This window comes from Grus americana, chromosome 4, assembly GCF_028858705.1.
Source record: "Grus americana isolate bGruAme1 chromosome 4, bGruAme1.mat, whole genome shotgun sequence".
Lineage (NCBI taxonomy): Eukaryota > Metazoa > Chordata > Aves > Gruiformes > Gruidae > Grus > Grus americana.
The window spans coordinates 69,311,135-69,336,402 of record NC_072855.1 but is presented as its reverse complement, the minus strand read 5'-3'; the positions used below and the strand labels follow the sequence as shown (position 1 = coordinate 69,336,402).

At 41.7% G+C, this 25,268-nt stretch overlaps 1 protein-coding gene across 2 annotated transcripts in view; it reads right to left on the bottom strand.

Moving 5' to 3' along the window:
* The window catches only part of RNF150 (ring finger protein 150), a 151,137-nt gene that overhangs the window by 12,083 nt on the left and 113,786 nt on the right, over window positions 1-25,268 (bottom strand). For both annotated transcript variants that reach the window (XM_054824343.1, XM_054824342.1), the window contains one exon: window positions 21,169-21,379. In XM_054824343.1, coding sequence (XP_054680318.1) covers window positions 21,169-21,379 — 211 coding nt within the window. The remainder of the gene's footprint in view (window positions 1-21,168; window positions 21,380-25,268) is intronic.

Below are 25,268 nucleotides of genomic sequence, written 5' to 3'. Positions count from 1 at the left end.
ATTGCTCCTGCTTGCCCCGGAGGCTGAGATTTCCCCCAAGCTCAAGGAGCTGAAAAAGCTGCAGTAGCCCATGATTGGGCTAAAAGGTCCACAAGTCATTTGCATCCAGTAAATCCGCAGAAAAATAAGAATACGCTAAAATGTTATACGGCAAAAGCTTGTCAGCACTGAATGCATATAAGATTTGTTTAAGATAACAGACTTTTTTCCTTCTCCAGACCTTCAGGTAGCTCTCTGCTATTACACCCATTTGTGAGTAAGCAGAGAAGTATTATTACACGCCAAATGAGAGCAGCCACCAAGTGTGTAATTCATCTACTTGAAAGTGTAACTAAAGCCAGCAATCTCCTGTTCTTCTGGATTACAAAGATGGGCCACAGCAATAAACTATTCAGCTGGGAGTCAGTCTCCCTTCCCTCATTTATTATCAGCTCTCTGTGCACTAATTCAGCATACTCAGTCCTGCTCCACACACAATTAAACTGTTGCACAGAGCTGTGCAGCTGCTAAATGGTTTTCTTCATCTTAGGAGAGCCACAGGAATCAAGAGGGTAAGAAAAAGCTGCTACCATGCTACTGACTTTGGTGTAATCTATTTGCCTAGCTATACAGTTGAGCATTTGTCACAAGAAACAAGTCTTGGTTTTGGCAGATCTTCCGTTCTTGATGGTAGATGACCAGCTTTGAGGAGAAATGAGTAATTAATGATTTCCTCATCTAATGAACTGCCGTGAAAAATTTATCAGTTGTTATCCCACCCTTAGCTGGCAGAAATTGTACAGCAGACAATGGGACTCTGTCTAAAACCTCATTTTGACAATAAATATACAGCAAAACTTGGACTTGATTTCACTATTCATTTCACATTCTCACTACTGTGAAACATACCTTGTTTCAGAACTCTACATTTTCTGAAGATAGAACTAAGCCAAAACACAAAATCCCTGCTGACAGGTATGCTCTCAGATCTAGACAAATACCTAAAATTTATGTGTTAGCATGACTCTTATTCCAATCTGGGGCTCACTTCTACTAAACAAACATTGCCCCCAGTCAGATGTGTCTAGAAGCTTTTTGCTCCAGAAGAAACCAGAAATGTGACCATCTCCCAGAGCTCTGAGGACCTGAGAAGAAAATATCTCCAGGCTCATTAGAGGCATTGATATGGGACCTTTATCAAAACGGATTCTGTTCAGCATGAAGCCACAGCGAACTGCCAACGCAAGCAGTGTTATTCAGATTTTGTTTCCAGTATCAGAAAAAACAGAACACTATTCATCACATTTATGACGGAGAGAGAGATATATTTCCAGAGCCCTCTATTTTTCTTTGTCTGCACTTTACCGTTAGTTTGTTGCTCCCTCCCATTGCAGCCTTGCCACAGCATCACTTTGCTGCTTATAGTCCAAGAGGAGGAGCATGGTCCTATGAAGTTAGTACATCAAATGGCAACTCCTTCCACAACAGTACCAATCAAAATTATTTTATTGCTAAGACCCTCTTCTCTAAAGCACTACTGATTCTTAAAAATATTCTCAAATTAATCAGGCAATACTTCCTATTGGATCATTTTATAAGTAAGTCTCAAATGCCTTTCATATCATCTTGATAATCGTAATGCTTTAGAACAGGCCATAACCACACTAACAAAACAACTGAAATAAAACACATGGAAAAAATTGCCTATAAAATCTCTAATGCAAAAGAAGCAGTGGGAATATGTTTGAGGAGAAAGGGTTATAAAAAACCTGCTACTAATGCGGTCCTTTTGTACACAGAGGCTAATAAAATGGATGAAGAAGTCTGGCTGGCTACAGCTGAGAACAAAGTACTGGAGAAATACTTCGTTGCTGTTCCCTAGTATCAGTGAAAGACTTATCTGAGTACTTGAGCATGGTAACTGCTTTTGGAACAAAAGGTTAGAGTCTTTTCCATAAATAACGAGCCAGAGCTATGTGAATGTACTAACAGCAACAGGGCTTCATCCAGATGATAAAAGCAGATGATGTTTGAAACACATTGCAAAGCATATCCAAACATCAGCATGCCAGGAAGAACCAAATGCCACGACCTGGCAAGATTCATTCAAGACGACATTTCAAAAGTGTGTTTAACTGGGTCAAACCCCTAAGCAGCTGAGAGACTTGATAGATGGGCCTGGATATGACATAAAATACTGGAGTCCCTTCCAAAGCAAACTTGTGGGTTTTTTTTTTCCTTCTTACTGAGTGAAAAGGCAACAAACTTTCTTCCCTCAATCTTTCTCTAGAAAGATACATACAGCATCTCTTAATGGAAAACAGCCAAAGACATAGTTCTCTGTCTTCAAACATCCTGCAGTACGAAGAGGTAACGTCGTCGTCATCATCATTATCACCATTCTAGACACAAGCTACTGAGATGGAGAGTCACGACCCTTCAAGGCATTCAGTGATTCTGGGTTACAGTTAAGACACCGTAAACCTGATTTTTCAGTTACAGCATTAACGTGCACATTGTATGCCCCAAGCGTATCTTCTATTAACTTCAGCTACAGCTGGAAGTACTCAGCACTTCTGGAAATCATATCCCAGTACCTCAAGTCAAGCATCAAAATATGAATGGGAAATTGATACAACCAATTTTCTGAAGCCTAAATTTGGAACATGTTGTACTTAAGCAATAAGCTTTAACATCAGTTACCTGAGAAGCCATTTTGTGTTTTGGCAAGACCAATAAACTCATTTTCATGAACAGCGTAGAAAGTATCAGCAACCAAATGCTCTCTCCAAACAAAAAAAAAAAGGGTGGGGGGAATCTGTCCAAATAAGGACATATGATATAAAACACACAGATCAGATAGCAAACACATTTGCAGAGAGCTGAGCAAAAGGGGAAGAACACGTACCAAATGTTATTGCATAGAGATAGTTGGACCTGACTGTCTGGAAAAGCAAAGCATTTTTTTATTTTATATCTATCTATATCTATCTTTAACGAGCATATACTAGCTCCTTGGGATTTTGTCCATGAATCAGAACACAAGGCCTTTGAAATTCACAGCACGTATTAACATTATTTTAGGAGTCAACACTTTGGAGATCTGTCTTCTCTCTACAAGAGGCTGGCTGATGTTTTGGGAACTCTGGATCAGCTGTCTTAGTGGGGAGCTGCCAACCCGCCCTCTCTGTGATACAATGAACTTGCCTCTGCCAAGTATGACACATGAAAACCTAGTATTTTTGCTTTCAGTATACTTTCCGCTTTCTCCTTACTCTTAAGGGTCATGCTCATCACGTTCCTGCCCTAGGGCCAGCAGGGAAACTCCTTCTGTGGCCTAGATACTGCACTATAATTCTCTCTTCCCATGACTAGTCTTTCCTCTTTCCTATTGGAAACTCAGTCAAAATATGTTCAGAAAGATTACCCGAACAGTCAATGGAGTTATCACACTAAGGTCTCTTGCACTGACCTCTTTGCTCTCGTATCACCTAATCCCCATATTCAAGGTCCTTCACAGTTCATCTGGTCTTATTCACTACAAAGTATGTTCTCCCATCTTGGACTGACCCCATTCTTCAGTCCCACACTCTCCCCTGCTTCGATTGCCAGACAAGAACCACCCTATGTCCTTCACAACAGGGCACCCAGCCTCTTAAACTTTTGCAGAGCTGCTTTTCCTTTCTCCCTCCAAGTCTTCCCACTGTCTGGAAGGGTGGAACGACAGTGGGATGCTGCTGCACGCCCTCCTTACTGTTCACCACTGGCCATCCTCAGCGCCCAAATATTGCACCATATGCACCTCTGGGCAGGACAGCACGTTCTTCTGATGCCCACAGTAAGTTTCAGAAATAAATCTGAATGCATTTCATTCAATGTACGGCCTGGTAGAAATGATTATTATTTAGAACATGCAAAATTATTCATGTATTTGATTGAAAATCAGAAAATGAGATCTCCCATAAAAAGGGAAAAGATTGAAAAACACTGAAGCACGGGGCTGTAACTACATGACAGTTTTGATTCTCAAGTACCTTAGCTACTGTTGGTAATACATTAAATAGTCAAAGATCTTTAATTCTGAAAGAATTTAGCTACTTTTGGTAACATCCTGCCACTTCCTACACCACTCTAAGAATCCTAAGAAACATTAAGTTTTCTATTTCACGTTAAACAAAAAGTCCAATTCAACTCTTCACCAAATTCACTCACAAAAAAAGTCTCTTAGGCCCAGACTGAACTACACCCACTATTATCGTGCACTGCTACAAACGCTTCATGCGCAGGTATTGTTCTCTGATCGTTTTTATTATTTTTCCATTTAATTTCTCTGTATGCAGACCAACTTTCTGACTGAGCTGAAGTACAGTTCTGTGTACCGGCAGCATGACAGAGCCAAGAAGCGGAAGCACGGCTCCTCTGCTCCTGCCACCCATCCTGAATCAGCTCTGCTACTCCTTCGATTGCCCAGGGAGTTGACTTAACCTAAAAAAAAAAAAAACAAAAAAACAAAGCCTGCAAACTACCTTGGAAATGTTTTTTGCTAGGCTAGCAGCTAAAGAGGCTGGCTCAGTTGCAAGGCGAGTTCTGCAGCCAACTTCAGGAAAGAAGCATACAGAAAGAAAGAAAGGAAGGGAGGGACACCCCCCTCTTGCATTCAACATCTGCAGGACTGGGATGTTATACATCTAAAACATCAGGTGTGGCACGGGGACTGCTTTTTTACTTGGTTTTCTAAGCAGCTGCTAAATGACCAGGGCTCCTTGGTGTTACTGCAAAACAAATAGCATTAAGCGGTAAAGTTAAAAATAATCATTTTTCGTCATGTTAATGGTGTGTAAGGGATATTGCAAGGATTCTTCCAGTAGCCAAGGTGAGAAGTGCGGAGACACGTATACCCTTTGAGCAGTGAGCATACACCTTTAACCACACTGCCAGCCTTTTAAAAATCTGAAGGGATAGCAGGCATGTGACAAAAGTAGAGTTAAATGCTATGTGTACTAGCATGTTATATGGCCTATTGGCAGGCTGTCATAATAAAAAGACTTTTTATATCCAAGAAGTATAATCACACAATTTAATTGCGTGCATCTCAGTTTCCATGGACTATACTGGTGACTGCTATTGTGACCAAACTTTCTTATTTATATTTTAAAAACCCGTGTCAGCAGTGTGCTCTGCTTCTTGCAAGCCTGAAAGGAGAAGGAAATTACAGCCTGACTCAGACACATAATGCGCTGGATTGAACGAGCGAGACTGTAATGGTAAGAGAAACTTCGGTTCTGTTCTGAAGGAACATAAGTAGGAAACTTCCTTTCACAGGGTGATTTAGAGATGTACTGGCCGACACCACGCAAATCCGTGAGAGCAGTCACACCGGAGAGGTACCGCAATGCCCCTAAGCATCATATAATATTAAACCAGAGGACTCAATGTGAGCTAGTGGTTTCCAAAACCTTTTTCTCTGGTCTGATCATGCTGCAGAGCTGTGACCTCTCCTTGGGGGACTCCATGACAGAAGCAGTTGCACAAAGCCACCTCGGATCGGTCCTTCCCAGGACTGCAGATCCCTGCTGATCCCACCTGTACAGCAGCTGTTTTGCACCCTGTTCCTGGCTGCGAGGAACAAGAAAAGGGATGCTCAACCCACAGGCACCCTCCTTCCCACTGCGGCAACCGCAGCACCCGTCCCAGAGCTGTGGCTGGGTGGTGGCCGAGGCTCAGCAGGGTCTGCTAGTACACGGCAGGGCCTGGGGGAAATTGCAATTCATCGCTGTGATCTCTGCCTAACAGCTGCAGCACTGGTGGATCTTGCAATGGCATCCAGGACCGCAGCCCTCCTGGGAAGTGGGAATGCCACCTCTGGCACTCAGGGGAACGAGAGAAGGGGTGTTTGGTGCTTGGAAAAGCGACCCACCAAGGGCACACAACGAGACTAGGACACGGAAGTGGACCTGCAGAGCAAGGCCTGGCTAGGCTGTTGTAAGAGATCTCAGATTACTTCAGCTTTTCTTCAAGGAACTTAGAAACTTCTCACTCCTACTTTAGCTCCTGTACAAGGTGGCTACTAGCCAGCGAAAATCTGCATGGGGGCAATTAATTCTGAGAACTTGATGTGAAACGTAGGCTGCCGTGACAAGCAGAAAAAAAACATTTCTGCCTAATCACTGCGAACTGCTTCCTCAATTACAAGTATGCACACAGCTGTAACAGAAAACAACAGCTTGCTTTAAAGACAACTCCTGTTAATTTTTGAATGAGGGGGTTGGAAAAGCTCACGTTAGTCTGGCTGAGTTTGTCATGGCAGCATGTGCATGATTTTCAAATCTGTCTCTTTAAATACCTTTTACTGCATAAGCTTTCAAAAAACCTAGGTCACTAGCAAAGCACAGTATTGAGGAATCATATACTGAACTTTCAAGAACATCCTTGTGCAAAGATGTCACAAAAATGCCTGTGCATATATTAGAGGATTTAATGACAAAATGCACAAGGAGGTGGCTGAAAAGCTCAACAATGGTGGAATTACTTGAATAAAATGTGTGTGTATCTTCTCTCCCTCTCTCTCACACATGGTTCTGCCTTCCTTTCCAATGCTGCTAACACTGGGCTGCACCTGAGATCTCCAGGACATTTCCAGGATCAAGGGGCAAGTCATCAGCCCAGCTCCTCCTGGGCTATTGAGTTTTGTACATGTTGCTAGGATCCCCTTCCTCACAATGCATGCTGGTGATGGTGATGCTGGGCTGAAATTTAATTCCATTAGAAATGTCCATAATAAAAATTTCACCCATATCATTAGATGTGAAAAAAATGCACACAGTAATGAAGCCAAAAGAGGAAAATCCTACAGTGGTGGTAGAGGAACTCGCCTATCAGATATCTCATTTTTACTGCTGCCACTAGCAAAATACAACTTTTAACAGTGTAACTTTTACCTTAAGGGAAAATCAATCTTCCTTTATGTTCCATGGAAGGAAACAACACGCCTGAGAACGGGCCTGGCTCTGTTGCAGCAACAGCTCCAACGCCTGAAGCAGGGAACAGCTGTGGGACCACCATGCCTGCCAAGTCTGGGCAGATTAGCACGGCGTTCAGTGGTCACCCATCCACACAGCCTTAGCATCCTCTGTGCTACCCAAGGGCTGCCCAAAAACCACAGACGTGCAGAGACCATAACATTCTATGTCACACTTTCTTTTCTGACACCTCACAGTGAAATCAATGTCTTGCCTTCCACCATCCACACGTGAACTTGCAGGATTTGACCATTTCTAGTCTCCTGCCACATGCTAATGCTCCTACAGGACTGTCAGGTACATGCCCCCAAAAACCAGAGACATTTGACCAAAGTACACTGCTTAGGTTAAAGATCAATTGTCACAAGTCCATAAAACCAGAGAATACATGACAGAAATAGGACAACAACCCAGAGAAAGTATGTTCTTGAAGTTTACAGGGCTGTATTAGCTTAATTACATATTTTGTCATAGGCCATGGCTTATCTACTTACTGTAGTTCAAAAGATATTGATTTAAGTGCAAGTCAGCTGTAGAGAAATCTCTTGTAGTCAAAAAAAAAAAAAAAAAGGCAGACTCATGGAGCCCCAACGGTACAGGGTCTCAGTGACTCTGTAAGAAATCCCCTGTTTAAAAGCAAAGCACGTGCATTTCAGTTTCACAAACTCCACCAGGTACTGGAAGATGTAGCTGTTCTTGATGGTGTGGCATCAGCAACAGTGCAATATTCTGCAGACAGGTCTGATGCATGTGTTGGAACAAAGAAAGAACCTGAACAGATGGCTACAGCCATACCCTATAGCTATACTATTTCTGCTATGCCAAGATGGGCACATAGGTAAATAGACATTTTTCTGAATACACGGAGGGGACAGTTCGATTGGTTAGCCAGGCATTTTTATGTCTACACAAAACATTTAAGAATTAATAGAATGATCAATTAAATAAGAACATCCACAAGAAGCAATTTCAGCGATTTATATGTGCATTAGCAATGAAGAAAAATAACGTGACAAGCTGCAGTGTCACCCCTTAATTTCATTAGAATTGCAGTAGCTTTTTAAAATAAATTCTAGATGCTTTCAAAGGAACACATTCTACTAATTTGAATCTCCTTCCTACAGGCTTCTTACAGCATTCATACACTTCTCTTTTGAGGCCCCTAGGATAATTTAAAAATTCTGCAAGGAAGCTTTCTTTAATATCCAGTTTTGCAGAATTTTTACATAAGGAAATTTTACCCTAATTGAAAAGAGTGTGCACTTCATTTCTAGTGCCCTGGGTTCAGGTAGGTACTTGGTGTCTGATCCTCCCTCATACACACACAGAAAGGACAGCCCTGACCTTCACTGAGCACTGGCAAACACTTAAGATGAGTTACTACCAACTGCTGGAGCTACCATAAATGTCTCCTTTAAAATAAGTAACCTGAAATGCTTCACTGGTTTCAGATTTTTAATCTTCTCTGGAGTCTAAGTGACGATGTTGTTTTGAAACAACAGCAAGAAAGGACGGATAATGCAGAAATGATGCTTCAAAATAGCTTCAGCAGAACAATTTCTTTAACACATGGAGTATTTCTCTTTACTTAAAGAGAAAGCCTTAGGAGACCTGCACTGGAAGGGATGTCCTGGGTAGTTGAGTCTACTCTCCACTATTGTAGTGGCTGCACGATATAATCCCTTTCAGATTTGCTAGCAATTAGCATCATTCACTGTGCAAGCTCCCCAGCTACTTACTTCATCTCTTTGCCAGTGCAGAACCACAGCCGGATGTCAGTTAAAAGCTATAATACCTTGTTTTCAAAAGAACCCTTCATGCAACACCAACCCACAGAGATTTAACTTTAACTTTTTTTTTTTTACATCCTATGATGACAGATGAGTTCAGCTGCTAACGCTCCTTTCTCTTAAGCCTCACAAGCCTATCAAACCTTGCAATACATTTTACATTCCAGTGTAATTATGCAGGTTTTGAACAGGAATTACTCCAGCTCTGATCTTCCCTGCAGTCTACTCAATAGTTTCACTATCTGTAGCATTTTCTACCTACGGTTGTGGCTGGTTCTCTGATTGAGAAGTGAATCTGACCATGGCCACAAACAGAAACGTCCCTATCAAAATGTAAACTTTTGTACTTAAGACATCCTAAAAAGGGAGCTTCCCGCTGTTTGGATGGTCTGTGTACCAGGAAGGTCCTTGTGCGCTACTGGGCAGTTATAAGCAGGAGGGGCTTTGTGCCAGGCTGGGGGTTGACGTTTGCACAGGGTGCAAAATGACTCAAAGTGCTGCTGACATTTATGGATTGGCAGGTGAGATATGACATTCTCAGCACTGGTATAATCTAAAAATCTTGTATAACTGTGACTGAGTACTAGCAGGAAAAGCAGAGTAGATCCACGCGGCCAGAAGCAGCCCATGGTTTCCAGCACGAACATTTCCCAGGACTTCTGCAAACTTAAGCAAAAAAAAAAAAAAGATTTAATCCATCTATGCATAGTTGTTCTTATGAGAAATGTGGCTCTTTTTGTTAGTTTAGAAATCAGAAAAAAAAACCCCAAGCCAAACTAGAGACTGTATCAAAACCTTCTCTTTTTGGAAAAATAAAACATCTTAAATGTCCTTTGGATCTCCTTTAGGTTGCTTTCACAGTTTGCTTATAGGATTTAGCAACATTTTTGATGTAACCAAAAGCATTCTATAGGAAAGAAAAATAAACACATTTAAAACTCATCACAAGCATATAAAATGAAGATTAAAACATGAGTAGGAGGTATACAGAACCACTGTCTGTTTGGAACAGAAATGTCCAAAATGTTATTGTTTCTTGCAGCGGGGTTAGTGCACCAGATAAAATTCTAACAAGCTAGGCTGTGTATATTAATGCACATTCAGAGAAACACATGAGTACAGAACAACAATCAAGAAAAGCATTCATAAAGAAAAAGGTCAACAGTTTATCTCGTTATGTTCATTTAAGAAATTTTAAATGCCAATCTCCTTTTAATTGAAACATTTCTTTGGCAATGCTGCAATAGCTCAACGTTTTTGGTTTTTTTGCCATCAAAAAATAAATCTTTGATCTGCCAGACCAGGCCTGCTGCATTCAAATCTTGTCTGAAAATACATTTATAAAAATGCCTTATATAAAGAAGAAAAAAAAAATCAGCCTTTGCAAAAACTGAAATGAAACTAACAAGCATTTTGAGTTAAAGATTATAAATTAATTTAATGTGTCTCCCTCTGATCCCGTCTCCTTCCTGCCTGTCTCCTTTTCTGCCGAAAACAAGCCTTTATGAAAAAGAACATAGCAGAGTTTTATTTGACCCGACTCCTTGACCTGAGATGGGAAACCAATAGTTTTGTCTCACCAATCTAAAGCAAGAGCAGAAGCCAGCCTGCTCCCTTGTTATTTAACTACCTCCTTTTGCTTTCCTTGCTCGTGGTTCACACAAGTAACAGCACAAACAAGTGAGCTCTGTTTACTTGCTTACAAAATGCTAGATGCGACAATTAAAACCCAGAGAGGGGGCAACCAGGACAACAAGCAGCAAGGCTAACCCTAAAGAGGGACCTCAATCCCACCTAAAGGCCACTAAAAGTGCCTAAAGGGCATCTCAGCTGGAAACTCAGTAGGGACATCAATAGAAACTAGTCTTAGGCTCTATAAACCTAGGGCCATTTAGCATTTCCTTTCAAATAAGCTTGCAGTCACAATCCAGTTTCAAGTGAACAACTTCTGGCATCAGAAAATCCCCTCCAAGCCACTGCTTTTATCAGGGACTCTTGCCGAAATGCTCACAAGAACATGAGAATGACCAAGACCAAGACATCCATTTCCAGAGTTTCTTCTCAGACTAGCAGAAGGGAAAGGTCAACATAAGTTTCAACAAATTACAGCTGGAATTTTACTAGAAAATATGTTCAATAGGTCACTTGGACACCACCACTACCATCAAGACCTCCCTACCACTCTACACGCGACGCTCAATTGGAACAGAGTAATTTTAAAACACTGTTTCTCTGCATTAAAACATTTTGTCTATATTTCAATCTTTTCAGTGAATATACACTCCCGTTCCACCTTCTTTTGAGTTCTGAGCATCCGCACTCTTCAGAGAGGCAGAAGAAAGAGATATTACCTTGTGCACCAATACGTACCTGGAAAAGTAAAAATAACAAAAGCTCTCTGAAAATCTGGAAACCACCCATAACACTTCAAAAATGTAAATGCCTTTGCACTGGGTCATTATTATTTCCCTTGGGAACACTACTGTAAAGTTAGAGTAAAAATTTTGTGACATTAAGTTCAGTTTTAACCCATTCTGCCTTTCTTTTTCCATTCAAGTTCTTCACTTTCAACTCCTCTCACTGAAAACTTGTAGTTTCCAGAGGGTTCCCAGGCAGTTTCTGAAGAATATTTAGACTTCAGGAGCTATCAGAAAAAATTAAAATATTGTTACATTATTTATCTAGTCTGGAAAGAGAGCTTTTAGAAGCTGCATATAAATTTACAGTAAATTTTGGTTTTTTTTCAAGGGAAGTGGACTTGCATCTTTCAGTCGCAATCAGGCAAAAACTGAAGGATTAATTTAAAAAAAGAGACAGAAGGAATGAATTACTGCCAACAAATGTAATTGTTTCACCCTGTGGAATATGCAGCCATTACGGTAGTTTAACAAGGCACTTTTAAGGGTGAAAAACTGTAAATACAATCTATCACACATTTTCTTCAAAACTGTTTCCTTTGAAGTGTCTCTTTAGGCTGCAGGTTACTTGGTAGCTGGGACCACATGTTACATCTCCCAGAGCAGGTTGGCAGAGGGTCATTTTTCTAAAATCTCCTACTCTGAGACTATTTTGGTCTTACAGACTGATAGCTTTTCATGCACAGAAAGACAATTTGCTAGTGCCACCACCATTTCAAAAAGCAATTTTAAAGAAGTGATAAAGTTTAGCAACATCTCAGTTGAATTCAACATCCCATGCACATGGGGCAAAATCTGAAGCAAGGTTTGTCATACATACCTGACATACCCCATTTGGTGGCTGTCTCCAAAGAAACATTAGCAGCTGAAAACATCGTGTTATTTAACTACCTGCATAAGGAACTGGCAGATTTTAAACCTCCTTCGTGTGATATTTTTATGAGATGCTATGATTTAATAAAGCTACTTTAGCTAGGTGTTTTTCATACTCTGACTCTGCCAGGGGTATCTTTGTTCTGTATGTTTTCTATGCATTTTTCCTGCAGGAGTATGGTTTTTCACTGTCTTACAGCACTATGCTACCTAGACAGTGGCAAACAGAGCAGATATTCACCACAGAGAACTCCAGTTAAGTTGTTTTGCACATTAACATGTGTATTAACATAGGGTTTAATTATTGCCACAACAGAGCACATGTTCTTGCCTACTCTCTGAGTGCCTCAGATATCTTCATATGAGTTAAAATGAAAAGAACAAAGGTAGTGGCACTTGCAAAAGATATATATAAAATACACAATAAAAGGTCAAGTTGGGTGGATATTCCATCATATATCTCCTGGGTGCTGTGGAAGCCTGGATGTTCATTAATGCAACTCTGATGTTACTGTGCTGAGTACAGCCTGAGTATATTCCTCAGGGTATCAGTCTTGTCACTGGAGTGGCAAAGATAGCATCTAGTTGGGCCAGAATGTAACCATGTGGGTCCTATTTTCAGCATCCCTAAATGTGAGGGCTTACCCACATCTCCCTTCCCCCCCAGGTTCTGAGGGAGGAGAAAATCCTCTCCTAACACTCATGCCAGTAGCTGGATATTTCCTCTCAGATGTTGAGCTTGACCTGTTACCTACTTTTCCTCTGATCATTCATGTTTTCTATAAATACTCATAAGCCAGTTTCTCCATCTGGCCTATCAGTTTCAAAGCATCAGTTTCAGGCACTATCTTCACTTAAAATTGCCCAAATCCAGAACAATAAAGATGTAAGTCCAACTACTAAAGATCTAGTGAGAACTCTCACTTCTAGGTGAAGTGACCTGGTTACTGGGGATCCCTGAAGCACCCTAATTTCTGCTGGAGTTGGAGGTAAGCAACAAAAGAAAGAGCTGTTTCAAAAACACATTAGGACTTGACTGGTATTTTATGAGCAAATACCAATTTTTATTTTTTTTGTCCGGGCTGAAATCGTAAGTACTAGAAAGTGTACGTAGAAATCTGAGCTGTTGCCCCTACAAGAATCTGGAGACAACTTAGAGCAGTTTTAGATGCTTCTTGCAGGACAGACATCTCCTGCAAGACTATTTATCTATCATGCAAAAACCATCACACACGTATGTGCGCACACACACACGCCTCCTTCACTTAATCTGCTTCTAAATGCAACTCTCTCATGCTTTTTGAGAAATCAAAACTGCTGGTTACAAGACAAGAAGTACAGGTGTAAGCAAGCATGCACGCACATGATCCTTTAAATGCTTGTGTGAAACCAGACAGCTTCCGTGTGCAAATGATTCTCTTGCACGTTCACAGACTCAAAGCCTAGATGAATAAGGAGAAAAACTGTTCCAATGACTGGAAACAGTACATCAGTAGAGCTTTTACCTGGCTTGCTTCTTTCATTTGAGTTACCTTCAAAGTGGTTGTGACACTATGGGAGCGCTAAGGCAAATGTACACTCCATTATAAAGCACTGCATCCAGAACAACATACGAGCAAGCAGAATCGAGGGTGACTGCTGCAGAAATGACACTACTTTCTATGAGCGCCTCCTGTATCGCGCCTTGTTTTTACTCTCCCATAGGCACAGCTGCTTTTTCACCATCTTTCTCTTCCCACTAAATTTATTAGGTTTGCTTGCTAAACTGCTCTTCCCTGTGAACGTTTCAGTAGTGGGTCCCATCCGTTACTATCTGTGCATACAATGACTGGTACAGCAGAGCCTGACCCTGGTAGGGGTCTCTGGAGTCTGCACAGTACAGGTGAGCGTTACTTTTGCATCGCTTCTCTGTCTGAAATAGTGCCAGCAACCAGCAGCTCTGCCTTTCCTCTGCCTGCCTGGCTAGAGAGCTGCTGCTCAGTCTTACTTGTTAATTCTTACTTTCAGGTGCTGATCCAAGCTGGATCCTTGCGTTTCCCATTTGTCTTTGTTCCTGAATTGGTCAGAAAAAAACATTCAGAATCACAGTAGCACACTGTAACTTAAACAGCACTTCCCGACGATTTCAGTGCAGGCTTTTGTGTAAAAACTGATGAGAATAAAATCTCCACAGACATTAGAGATGTGAGAATGAGTCCTAAACAATCAAGCAGATTGTATGCAAGATGCTGAACATCTCTTGCAAGGCAAGGCTTTCATTCTCAAGTATAAATCAAAGAGATCAGCTAGTATTAAGTCATCTGGTCTCTCTGCAGTTCAGATTTGTATTTTACTCTACATTATTTGTCCATTTTGCTTTAAAAGCTTTCTTGTTCAATGTTTTATCTAGCTGCTTGCTTAGGACAGTGAAGTATAAAGACATAAGCTATGTTATCACTGATCCCAGTCCTCAGATCCCCTTTTCCCCTGCACGCATGCAATGCACATTCAGAGCAATTGGGAATGATATATCTAAGGACACGCTTGTGTGCCACCACAGTTTTTACAATGGCACTGTTCCTTACTGAATTTCATCGTCATAGATAATAAATCCATTATGTCTCTCATATTCACTGACCATTAATAAAATGCCTGGATACTCAGATACGAGCATTCAAATGGGATTTGAAACTTCATGCTCACTTCGCCTATTTGTTTATCCTGATTTCTGGGCAAAACAGACAGCTGTGTAGAGTCTAGTTTTGCTTGAAATAAGTGTGCTTGCTTTTGGCAATATTGTTGTTAAAGCTGGCTTATATGTCCCTCTCTTCTCTTGCGCTTCACATTTCTTACCTCCTGTTGTACCGGCACAACTACTTCTGGATCAGGGAACAGATCCAAATGAAAAAAACAAACAAACAAAAAACCCAGGAAGAAACTGGTTAGCTTCTGGATTGGGCTCACGAGGTAGCTGCGCAACAGAAGGGCAACACGGAAGCAGGAACAAGTAATCTGGGAAAGAGAGAGGCAAGACAGTAACTGCCACAGCATTTATATGTGGAAACAGACTTATAAGTGGAGCTTCCACTACCGAAGGAGAAAATTTTCTTCTGAGTCTCTCCCTAGAGTGAATTATTAAGCAAGTTTCTTAAGATCTGCACCCTAGGTTAGGCCAGACTACCACGTGTACCTAGCGTGCCCCCCGACGGGGCCACACACGCAGCTCAGTGTGTCTGCAGGGACGGAGGGAGATTCGGGAACCGATGGTTTCATCCTTGCTCTGTACACAATGTCAACGTATATAGCAGATGTGAAACAGAAAACAAACAAACAATAATCAGACTTTAAATTTGCTCGTTTCACAGCATTTTTGTACATCCCTTTGTGTGATGTGCTGTACAGAAACACTTTGTCTGTATTTCACATCTTAACATATGGAAAGGAAGAGCAGTTTTATAACAGGAAAACTTCACTGTCCATTCACAGAGCCTGGCAGGAGTCTTGTAGGTGTATGTAATAATCCAGAGAACATTTTTAGTGCCAGTTAGGTTTCACTTGGCGACTCTTTCAAACCACTGCTGGCCTTTCAAACCACCAATGCTATGTTGGCACTGGTTTGAGTCTCAAAACGAATCCAGGACCTCAGCTCACTGGAATTTTCAGTCCACGATAACTATTTAGTGCAACATCCGCACAGGCTTTTAATAGAGCCACCAGGACTTATGTCATACTCCAGGCACATGGGATCCAATTTGCTCAATCTTTAACTAGGTCCCATCAGTATTCTGTCTCCAGGACAGTGTTAGGTGCTAATGCAACTGTTAATAACTTTCCATATTAACTACTGTCTAGGGAGTTTTTCCACCTTTTCTCCCCCCTTCACATTCTACCAAAAGACCCCCCTATTAACAGCAAGGAGGAACAGTCAAGCGGTTCCAAGACAACAGTGGATCAGATTCTTATCATGCACTTTCATCCACTTCCAAAGGCTGATTATTCTTCTCAAAGACATTTTAGACATACACAGATCAAAATAATTACTTGAGAAGTTATATTAATAGAGTTAATGAAGTGCTATCAAAGAGACTTGAAAGTGTCCTAACAGTCACGATGAGCTACACGTTGGCAGGGTTTTATGGAAAGAACAAAATAAGAGGCAGAAAAGGAACTGCCAGTATTCTCTAGACTGCCCACACTGCTGTACAGCCCACCAAACTCGGTGGACATTGCAGGTGCTATTACGCCTTGGGGGAGAGTTTGTACGTTTTCACACTAAAACTCTTGCCCATGTTTGCAGTAGAATTATTTATGGCTCTTCCTCCAACTACAGAGACAGTGCTGGTGGGATTTCTGAGGTCTTATGCAATGCGACGAGACATCCTGCTGAAGAGAATATAAAAGCTTGTCTAAATTGAAAAACTAGAGGTATTTACCAACAGAGAGCAAAGACTCAGGCAGTGCACTTTATCTAGTGCAGAAATTAGCAAGTGCCACATGGGTTGAGGAAGATAGATGACCATGGATGCTATAAAAGATGAAAAAAATTAGTAACTACTTTTTCCCCTGCAAGTGTCACCATACAACCTTTAAAATATCTAGATGCTACTTTCCCAGCGAACTACCTTTTTCAAACCATATCATTCAATCCCAGCTGAGCCTGACCCAAAGAATATTGCAATGTCCTCCTCAAATCCCAAATCCACCTTCCACTCCTCCAAAGCTGGTGTAGCTTAGAGCTTCTTCAAGTTCAAACCTTAGCCAAGTCCAGCTCACACTCACATCATCTGTAGAGCAGGTAGAGCACCTGCACTAAAATTTCCAAAGATGTTAGCATTTTGCATAACTCACTACTAAAAAATTAGGCAACACAGATTGCTATGATGCATTCTTGTGTAAAAAAATTCCTTAGCTTATCTTCTTTCATGCCCTCTGGAGAGCTGAAAAGTCATAGGGTCAAAGCAGGAAACTCAGCTAAGATGAACTCTTACGTCTTTAACAGTTTTTTAATCCCCCCGCCCTTTTTTTTCCCCCAACACCAGTTTTTCAGTTTTTCCATCCATCCATTTTCAGCAACCGATTACAGAAATATCACATTACAAAATACTATCCCAGGATCCTGCACAAAATCCCACCACAGAGAGCAAACCATCACTAAAACTAAATACTGAACAGACTTTGGGCTGTAGATACACCCAAGGGACTTGATGAAGGCTTGGATCTTGGTAGAAGCCAGCTGAGAGAAACTGCTGGTCCATTTTTAAGTGCTCGGTGCTACTACACAAGAGATGTTTGGTTTAGCAAGGAACCTTAGGGACAGGTCCCCAAATGAAGTCCCATCCAGATGTTCACAGTACACTACATTGCCCAGGGTCCCATGGAAGACATTATCTATTCAAGAGCATGGGGAGAAAAAGGGAGGGAGAGAAGAGGAAATGTCTGCTGAGCACACACACAGAAGTAAAAAGAATAGCGCTGGCCCAGTTCCAGAAATGAAAATCTGGCCCAACTGAAGTAGGTGGGAGCTTTGCCACCAGATTTCAATGGAGACAGAATTTCACCCGATGTGAACAGTACTCTGGAAATACCCTCCCTCCAGACACACTGTGGGAGCTCTTCTGGCTCTGAATACTGACTGGAAACACAGAAAGGGAAATTAAACCCAAACCAACACAACAATACCAGAATGATTAATCAACAAACAAAAAGGATACAACCACAATTAATCAAAAAATATTGCAGAAGTGGGTGGAAAGAAGGCAGCAAGTCCTTTACGTCCCGGACCACTGAACTTTGCCAGGAATAAGGAGGGATGCAAGGACTTGTGGCGCTGCATACAGGGTGCCACGTCAAGACTGCATTGGAGACAGTCTGCACAAATTCAACAAGAGGAAGAAAAATTTCTAGCACATATTCAAGCCTTGGAGTATGCTCCCGTCACTAATGCTATATAAAGAGGCCAGAACCTAGCAACTTCAGCAAAGACTCCTAGGAGCAATCAGCGTCATCACTTACAAATTCCCAGGCAAGCTAGTTCACAGAAAGGGCATGCTCAGCAAGCCCTGCAGTTGTGTAATTATGAGGATTCTGGAAATGAGAAAGACAATGCCTGAACACAATAAACAGACACAATGCCTATAAAGCCCCATCTATATGACAGCTATGACCCAGTTATTTAGCCTACAGTTGCCCTTTGATTTAGTTAGCATTTGCTTTCATACCACAACTGGATGTTGTCCTTTCACTGGCTTAAGATTTCAGGCTGCCTAAGATGCAAAGTTCTACCTTTCAGAGTGCCTGAACACCCCAAATCCACATAAGGCAGCTGGAGGGACAAATTCCCATCACTGCTGGAACTCAGCCTCTAATTCCCAACCAAAGACCTCCTCTTTGCTGTATCTCTCTGCAAAAAGGGACCAAACGGCTCAGTTTCCGGGAACTACTGCAAATTGCACCACTTTGGATGTGGTGATGAGAGCATGTAAACTTGCACATCTACCACTGACTAATATTCAAGTATTGTATTCCACTTTGAGATGAGAAATCCAGATGAAGATTCATGTCTACATTACCAGTGATGGGTGAGGGACAACAGCTAACCAAGCATTAAACCAGAGTTCCCTGAGTGACTGTGTGTGACAGGCGCAGCGTAGGCAGGCACACGGCAGGGTTTGGAAGCTCCCATGGTCCTTTGAGCTTTTCTCAGGACTCCTCTTTCCTCAAAAAACAACTGGAAAGGTCTGTTTTTAGCAGTGGGTCCCCAGCCGCCTCTGTGATGGTGTGAGGCTCACAACCTTCACAGAGCCCAGGCCATCTGCCAGTTTGCCCGCCCCCTCAAATAACCAGGGAAAAACCCTTGTCACAGTCCTTCCCCAGACCACATGGGCAGCCCCTTCAGGTGATGGAGATCTGCTGAAGCTCCATGGTTTGCTGCCTCATTACCCATGGGCCTGGACAGACCCACTGATCTTGGTGCGAGTTCCTTGTCCATGGGCTCTGCTGTCAGCCCTCAGGATTTCCCAACGTTAGTGTCTATTGCCCAATGTTATTAAAGGTAAGGGGAAAAACAGTAGGCACCAAGGCAAAAATCAAGCTTCTCTGCAGGCCCTGCAAGTTTTTCACCCAGTTACTTAGCTGACAACTTGGAAAATGAAGAACAAATGTGTTTGGACTGACATCGATCCTTCCACAGACTCTGGAAACAAAACTGGAGGGGAAGAGAGTGGCTGGAGAGTTACTGAGCTCCTGTGCTCCCTGGCTGCCTCAACACCATTGTTACCCCTGATGAAAAACCAGAACAATCGCTTCTCAGTGTGCCAAGATCCTGGGATGAAAAGTACAGACTACCCCTCGTGCTGGGCTTTGCACCAGGCTGCCGGCTCTTCTCAGCATGTCCCATGCAGCTCTGGGTGTAAAGGAAACACCACAGCCCTCCTTCTCAACTTCTTGTAAAGAACAACGTGACACGGATAATTATCTGCTAGAAGAGCTACTCACTTCAGGAGTGTTAAGAGGGTACAGCTGAGACCAGCATCTAGCCCAGTCTTTAGTTACAAGAAAAATCTTTCCTTCATGGTTTAAATCAGCCTCAAATGCATTTCAAAACAATTACTGGAAGGAACAAAATAACATCTCGTTTTGAACAGCTCTTGCCAGCACTCAAGGAGGCTCGAGAACATTGTATGCTACCAGCTGACAGGCTGGCCATGGATGGCAGCTGGGCCTATAACCTTGCTGCTCACCCCTTGCTGGATCCAGGACTCAGACCATAAAAAGACCAAACCTGAAACCAGTACCTAATCCACAAAGGGAGAACTTAAAAATCCACTTCTGGGTCACTTGCGGCTAAGTTTGCAAGTCCAGCATTTCCAGAAGTTATTTTCACTGCCATGACACTGGCTGCAATATCAGGGAAAATGTGATTATCAAGTCTCTCCATGGAGTAAGGAGACTAATGTAAAATCATTTCAGCCTAGTCCCCTCGTCTCTCTCCTACCTTTTACAGATCATATTATTACTTGCTTTCTTTTTCATGCCCAGGCCCATAGTAGTACCTAGACATGGTTGAAAATGTATAATTTTTTCCAGGACCTATGCTGACTCCATACACAAACCTGTATTTTATCACATTCTTCTACCTCCCTTCAAGTATATCTGATGATTTTCTACAATAGTCTTGTCAATACTAATACACCAACTGGTATCAAACAGATATGTATTTTCTACTGATCAGCTATTTTACCTAAAAATTAGAATTTTAGACTAGTACACTCCTCACTCAAAACAGCTGACAACATTCCTTTTAAACTGTCAGAAGTAGATCTTCAACAAAGAACATCATTTTTAGGAACAGAGACACATGCAGACATTTTGAGAGCTACTGGTTCAAATGGTGCCCCCTTAAACAAGTGAAAACTAAACACATTGAAAGCATCCAAAATTCTCCTTTTTTTGTACCATTTGACAGAATTAATTCACTAGGCTAAGGTTTTCAAGTACAGGAACTCTGACCATCAATCCTTCCGAAATGAGAAGTTCAAGTATGAATCAATAACCAGAGGAGCTTCAGTTGATGTAAGAAGATAAAGGAAAAGCAAAACCAGAATTCAACATTCTTTTTTTCTTGACTGAAGGCAGTAAAAGTGATTGTTGTGTTCACCATTTATTTTATGAGATGCAGGTAAGAATAAATTCCACATAATAACATGTAGCCCGGCGAGGACAGGCAAGTCAAAGGACATGCACCAATCTGCTTCACAAAGAAGCCAGGTGATACATGGCGGGTTATCATGGTGAATGGAATCACTTACTATAAACAATATCTGAAGATGACCATAAGTTTATATTGTTGACTGAAACAGCTTTTTCTATGCAGGGAGAGAGTTTGCTGTTCAACACGCTGATTTGCACACAGGCTGGAATTGTTTGCAGTACAGCAGAACAACACGATATTTAAATTTACTTACCCTGTAGATTTCCGCTGGGCTTACAGTAAGGCCATTGCTCCAGTGAAAAAGCCCTCAAAGGTCATTTTTCCCGCACTAGAGATGGGTTTGTGATTCGGGTTTCTAAACATTTATTTCAGTGCAAATTCTGCCAGAAAGAGGAACTTACTGCTTGTTGTGAAGTTACCCTCCCCAATCTGGGGAAAGGAGTCTACGTCTTGGATGACTTGTAGTACTCCCACAGTCCGCACCGGGGGATCCAGGGCTACAGAGCTCTCGTTCACTGTTATATCGCTGGCTCCCGTTATCTGGTTAGTTGGCGGTCCTCCTATGGATGCTTCCAAGTCTGGAGGTATATCATCCATGCAATCTGCATTTGGCTAATGGGAAGAAAAAGAAGAAAATTGAGCTTTTACCTGATAAAAAGATTCAATTTCCCTGTTCCCACTTCTTTAGGGCTTTTCACTTTCTTTCGGTACTGGAAATGGCAACATATGATGAATAAACATGCACAGTTTGTTTTCATGCACTTAAAACTTCTTAATACAATCTGTTGCAAGAGAGACCCAAAGTATGCATTGGAAATATTCAGTATTAAACTGTGTCACCTACAATCTCTAAATATTCTTACTTATACTTTTAAAGGGTTTGGGAGAGTGCACATTTAAAAAGAAAGTCACTCATTGATATGATCTGCTTAACATAGGCAGATTGCTGAGTCAGATTACAAATGTAAACAGAGACAGTAGCTGAAGGGGAATGATTATCCTTTCCCTAAATATGTATTTTATAGACCCAGTATCAGAGCTTTCAGGAATAGGAGTCAAGGGAACTGCCTGTGGGCGCATCTATGTGCGGAGTCCAAAAACAGAAGCTAAGGCTGGTTATAAGACAAATTTTTTAACATCAAAAGATCTTTTCCTTTGCTAATGGTATATTTCCTACAAAATAAAATTAGGAGAAAAGAAACAAACAAGCAATAATGGGTATTTGAAGAGTATTATTCGATCCATAGGCTTTCTTGCTTTCTGATTCAGAGAGACCAAGGATGGAACCCAGTTCTGGGGAATTTAGACACTTCTCTCTTGCACTTACACAGCGAACACACCAACACCTCCAGAACGAGCCAAGCTCTTCAAGTCAAGTGTCTGCCTTTCCACTGACCTCACAGGGAAGCAACGCGGGGGGTCGTGGTGCCCACCTTTTACACAGTATCCTTAGCACTGAGCGCCTGTTCACAAAGAGCACTGAGACTTCAGGTGGGCACTGGGTGGCAAAGAGGATCATTTGTCCAGAGACACTATATCCAAGACTAGTTTTCACCCAATTTCTCTGGGCCTGTTACAAGCCTGATGCTCCCATTTATACAGCAGTCATTTCTATGGAGGTCCCCATAAACACTGGTGACAAACACATGAGTAAAAAAAGCTCTTTTTCCTCTAAGAGGAAACAGATTCTTGTGCCATTTGCCCATAGAACCAGGTATAGTTCTCCCCAAAGCATGGAGAAAAATTGTTTGCATAACTATTTCACGAACTGGGTTTTGAAGTTTTAACATATTGTAAAAAAACCAAGGCTAATTTAGAAATGAGGATGCTGTGTGTCGGGGTGCAAAGCTTCCAAAACGACAGAGGGACATAGCAAGGTTGAGCTACAATTACACAGATACCTTGTTAAGCTCAGAAACATAAAGTTACATTGTTCCCATTTATCTTTATTGTCCAGGAGTCAGACAGCTCATCTGGATCAGTCACTTAGGTTTCCTCTAACTTCAACCGTTTGAGACAGTTTCGCTGTGTGATTCATCCCACCCTAAGGTCAGTGGTATGAACTACCCCCCTCTGCCTTCCACTGCTCAGCACTGAGCAGAGACGAGGCTTAAGCTGCTAGATTGGAAATCCAACGTCTGGATGGCTAAAGTCAGAGGACGTGTACTCTGCAGATCAGATTTTTGCTACGCTTAGTTATCTCACCTGTATTTTTTTAAAACCTCACTACCTGCCTATCTCCAACAGCAGGCACCTAGAAATGAAGCAAAATATGATACAGCAAAGACTTAAACAGAGGCTTAGCTTTAAGCACAAGAGTAATCCCTTTGAACTCAGGCATAGGAGGTTACCATATGCTTCCATTTTTTGCAGAACCAGGAACTTAGCATGTTTTCTCTTTTCCCGTATGTTCCCTTGTCTGATTGTTGCCACCTCATAAATATCTTTTCACAAATGTTCCTAATGAAAAAGGTAGGCATTTTAAACAATCCTCAGGTGACATGTATCCACAAACTGAAGTTTCAGATAAAAATTAGAGTTGTCATTGTCTGGCTCCAGTCTAATCCACAAGCAGAGAGCGCTCCTCAGAAGTGTGATAAAGGCACATTCGGCTATACCAGATTTTAATGAAACTCATTGAACCTGTACTTTTCTAAGTGAAATACTAATCATTTATCTGTAGGGTTTGGATCCAAAAATTATTCCTCAGATCTATGACTCTCTCCCTCACTCTTAGCTGGTATAACAAATGCTTTCAGCATTTCATTTTTAACTTAAATTTGGCTTTGATGGCAGTGTATCTTAAAAAAAAAAAGGCTGTTTTTTCTTTTCTACTCTAGGAAAAACTATTTCACATTTTTTTTCAGGGGACCAGATGTCTGTCCTTTGCTCTGATTCCAGTTATTCCTAGAGTGGGGTTTTATCACTAACTTTTAAACCTTTAAAAATGGGGGATTATAATTGAAAGCCAAACCAAATATTAAAGATGCAAAAATAGCATTGCTCGATATAATTAATCCCTTTACTCCTGATTCATTTTAGTTGGAAAAAATACCCCAAACTAAGCAGCATACTATAAAACTAATGATATGAAATACTGATCGAAAAAAGTACATTATAGCTTCTGCTGTGAGAGTGACCCAGATACATTTGCTAAGTTTAATTACATTGGTTTCACTCATTCCCTGCATGTAAGTGCTTTGAGGGCACAATTCCACTAAAGTCAAGGGAAGGCTTTGTATTGACTTCTGAGGACTTGGCTAAGGCTCTTAGTGAATAGCTTCAAGTCATCCAATCTGCTGCCAAAAATGCAGCTGTCTGCATATCCAGCAGATATTTGCAGAAAAGGGGGAGAAGCAGAGGGAAACTATTTTATGTGATACAATCATCCCAACAGCAATGTAGCTCTTGTGAAAGTGTCTTTCACTTTCATAATAATTCACTTCAAATATTATATCCAAAAGAGGTATAGTCTGAGCTGAATTCACTGGCAAAGAGACAGTGGAAAAGATTATGCCAAGAGTTTGCTGACAGATAGTTAATAATCCTCCAGAGTTGCAGAGAACCACGGTGAAAAGTGGAGGTGCTAGGGTGCTCAGCTACCATGAAAACGAGTGCAGTTATTTTGGTGCCTCACGGCAACCTGGGGAATCTGGTTTTAGGGCAGACATTATTTAAAATGTCTGTTACAAAGTAAATGGAGAGTTTAGATGTGAACTGAATTGAACAATTTAGATATATGGGGTTTAACCAATCATTTCCTGGAAAATCCCGAGTCTTCCTGCTAAACGAAGCACAATATAACCACAATCACACAAGCCAGCTCTTTAATAACAACCATAGGACAAACATGCAGCTGGCAGGAAAAAAAACATATTAGCCTTGCCTATGGTAAGATTTCCTCATTCCTCCCATTGTAAAAGCCCGCAAAAGGACTTCAGCAAATTTGCGCTCAAGTCTCCCATGCTGCCTGCCTAAGGCTGCTTTCCTGTGTGGGAAATTTCAGCTAAGATGGCTCAGCAAGACTCAAGAATGTGATTAGTGAATGGTGTTTTGCTTTATCCACTCTACAGAAGTGTTTGCCACCTCTCAACTGAGAGCCCCTAGAGCTTTACAGCTTCTTCCAGGGAAATGTCCTTTCCCACAACAGGCTACTGACATCTGACTAAGTTACGAGCCTCTGAAAATATCAGTTCACATGTGCTGACAGAGACTGGTGGCTTATTTGGGACTGACAACTACACTCTCCAAAAAGAAGAGGGCTTTGCATGGTGCCTGCAAGCTCACAGCGGCACCAGAAAGCACCCACAGGACCGATGCCCACCCTGGACTGCCCTCAGCTGGTGCCAGACACAGGGAAGGGTGAGGACACACAATTTCTGTGTGGGTGGAGAACAGGTCCAGCGAGCTGAGCAGGGAGCACGAGGAGGAGGAGGCAGGAGCTCACAAAGATAAAGATGGGGCAGGAGGGGTTATGTAGAGGAGAAGCAGGAAAGGGAAT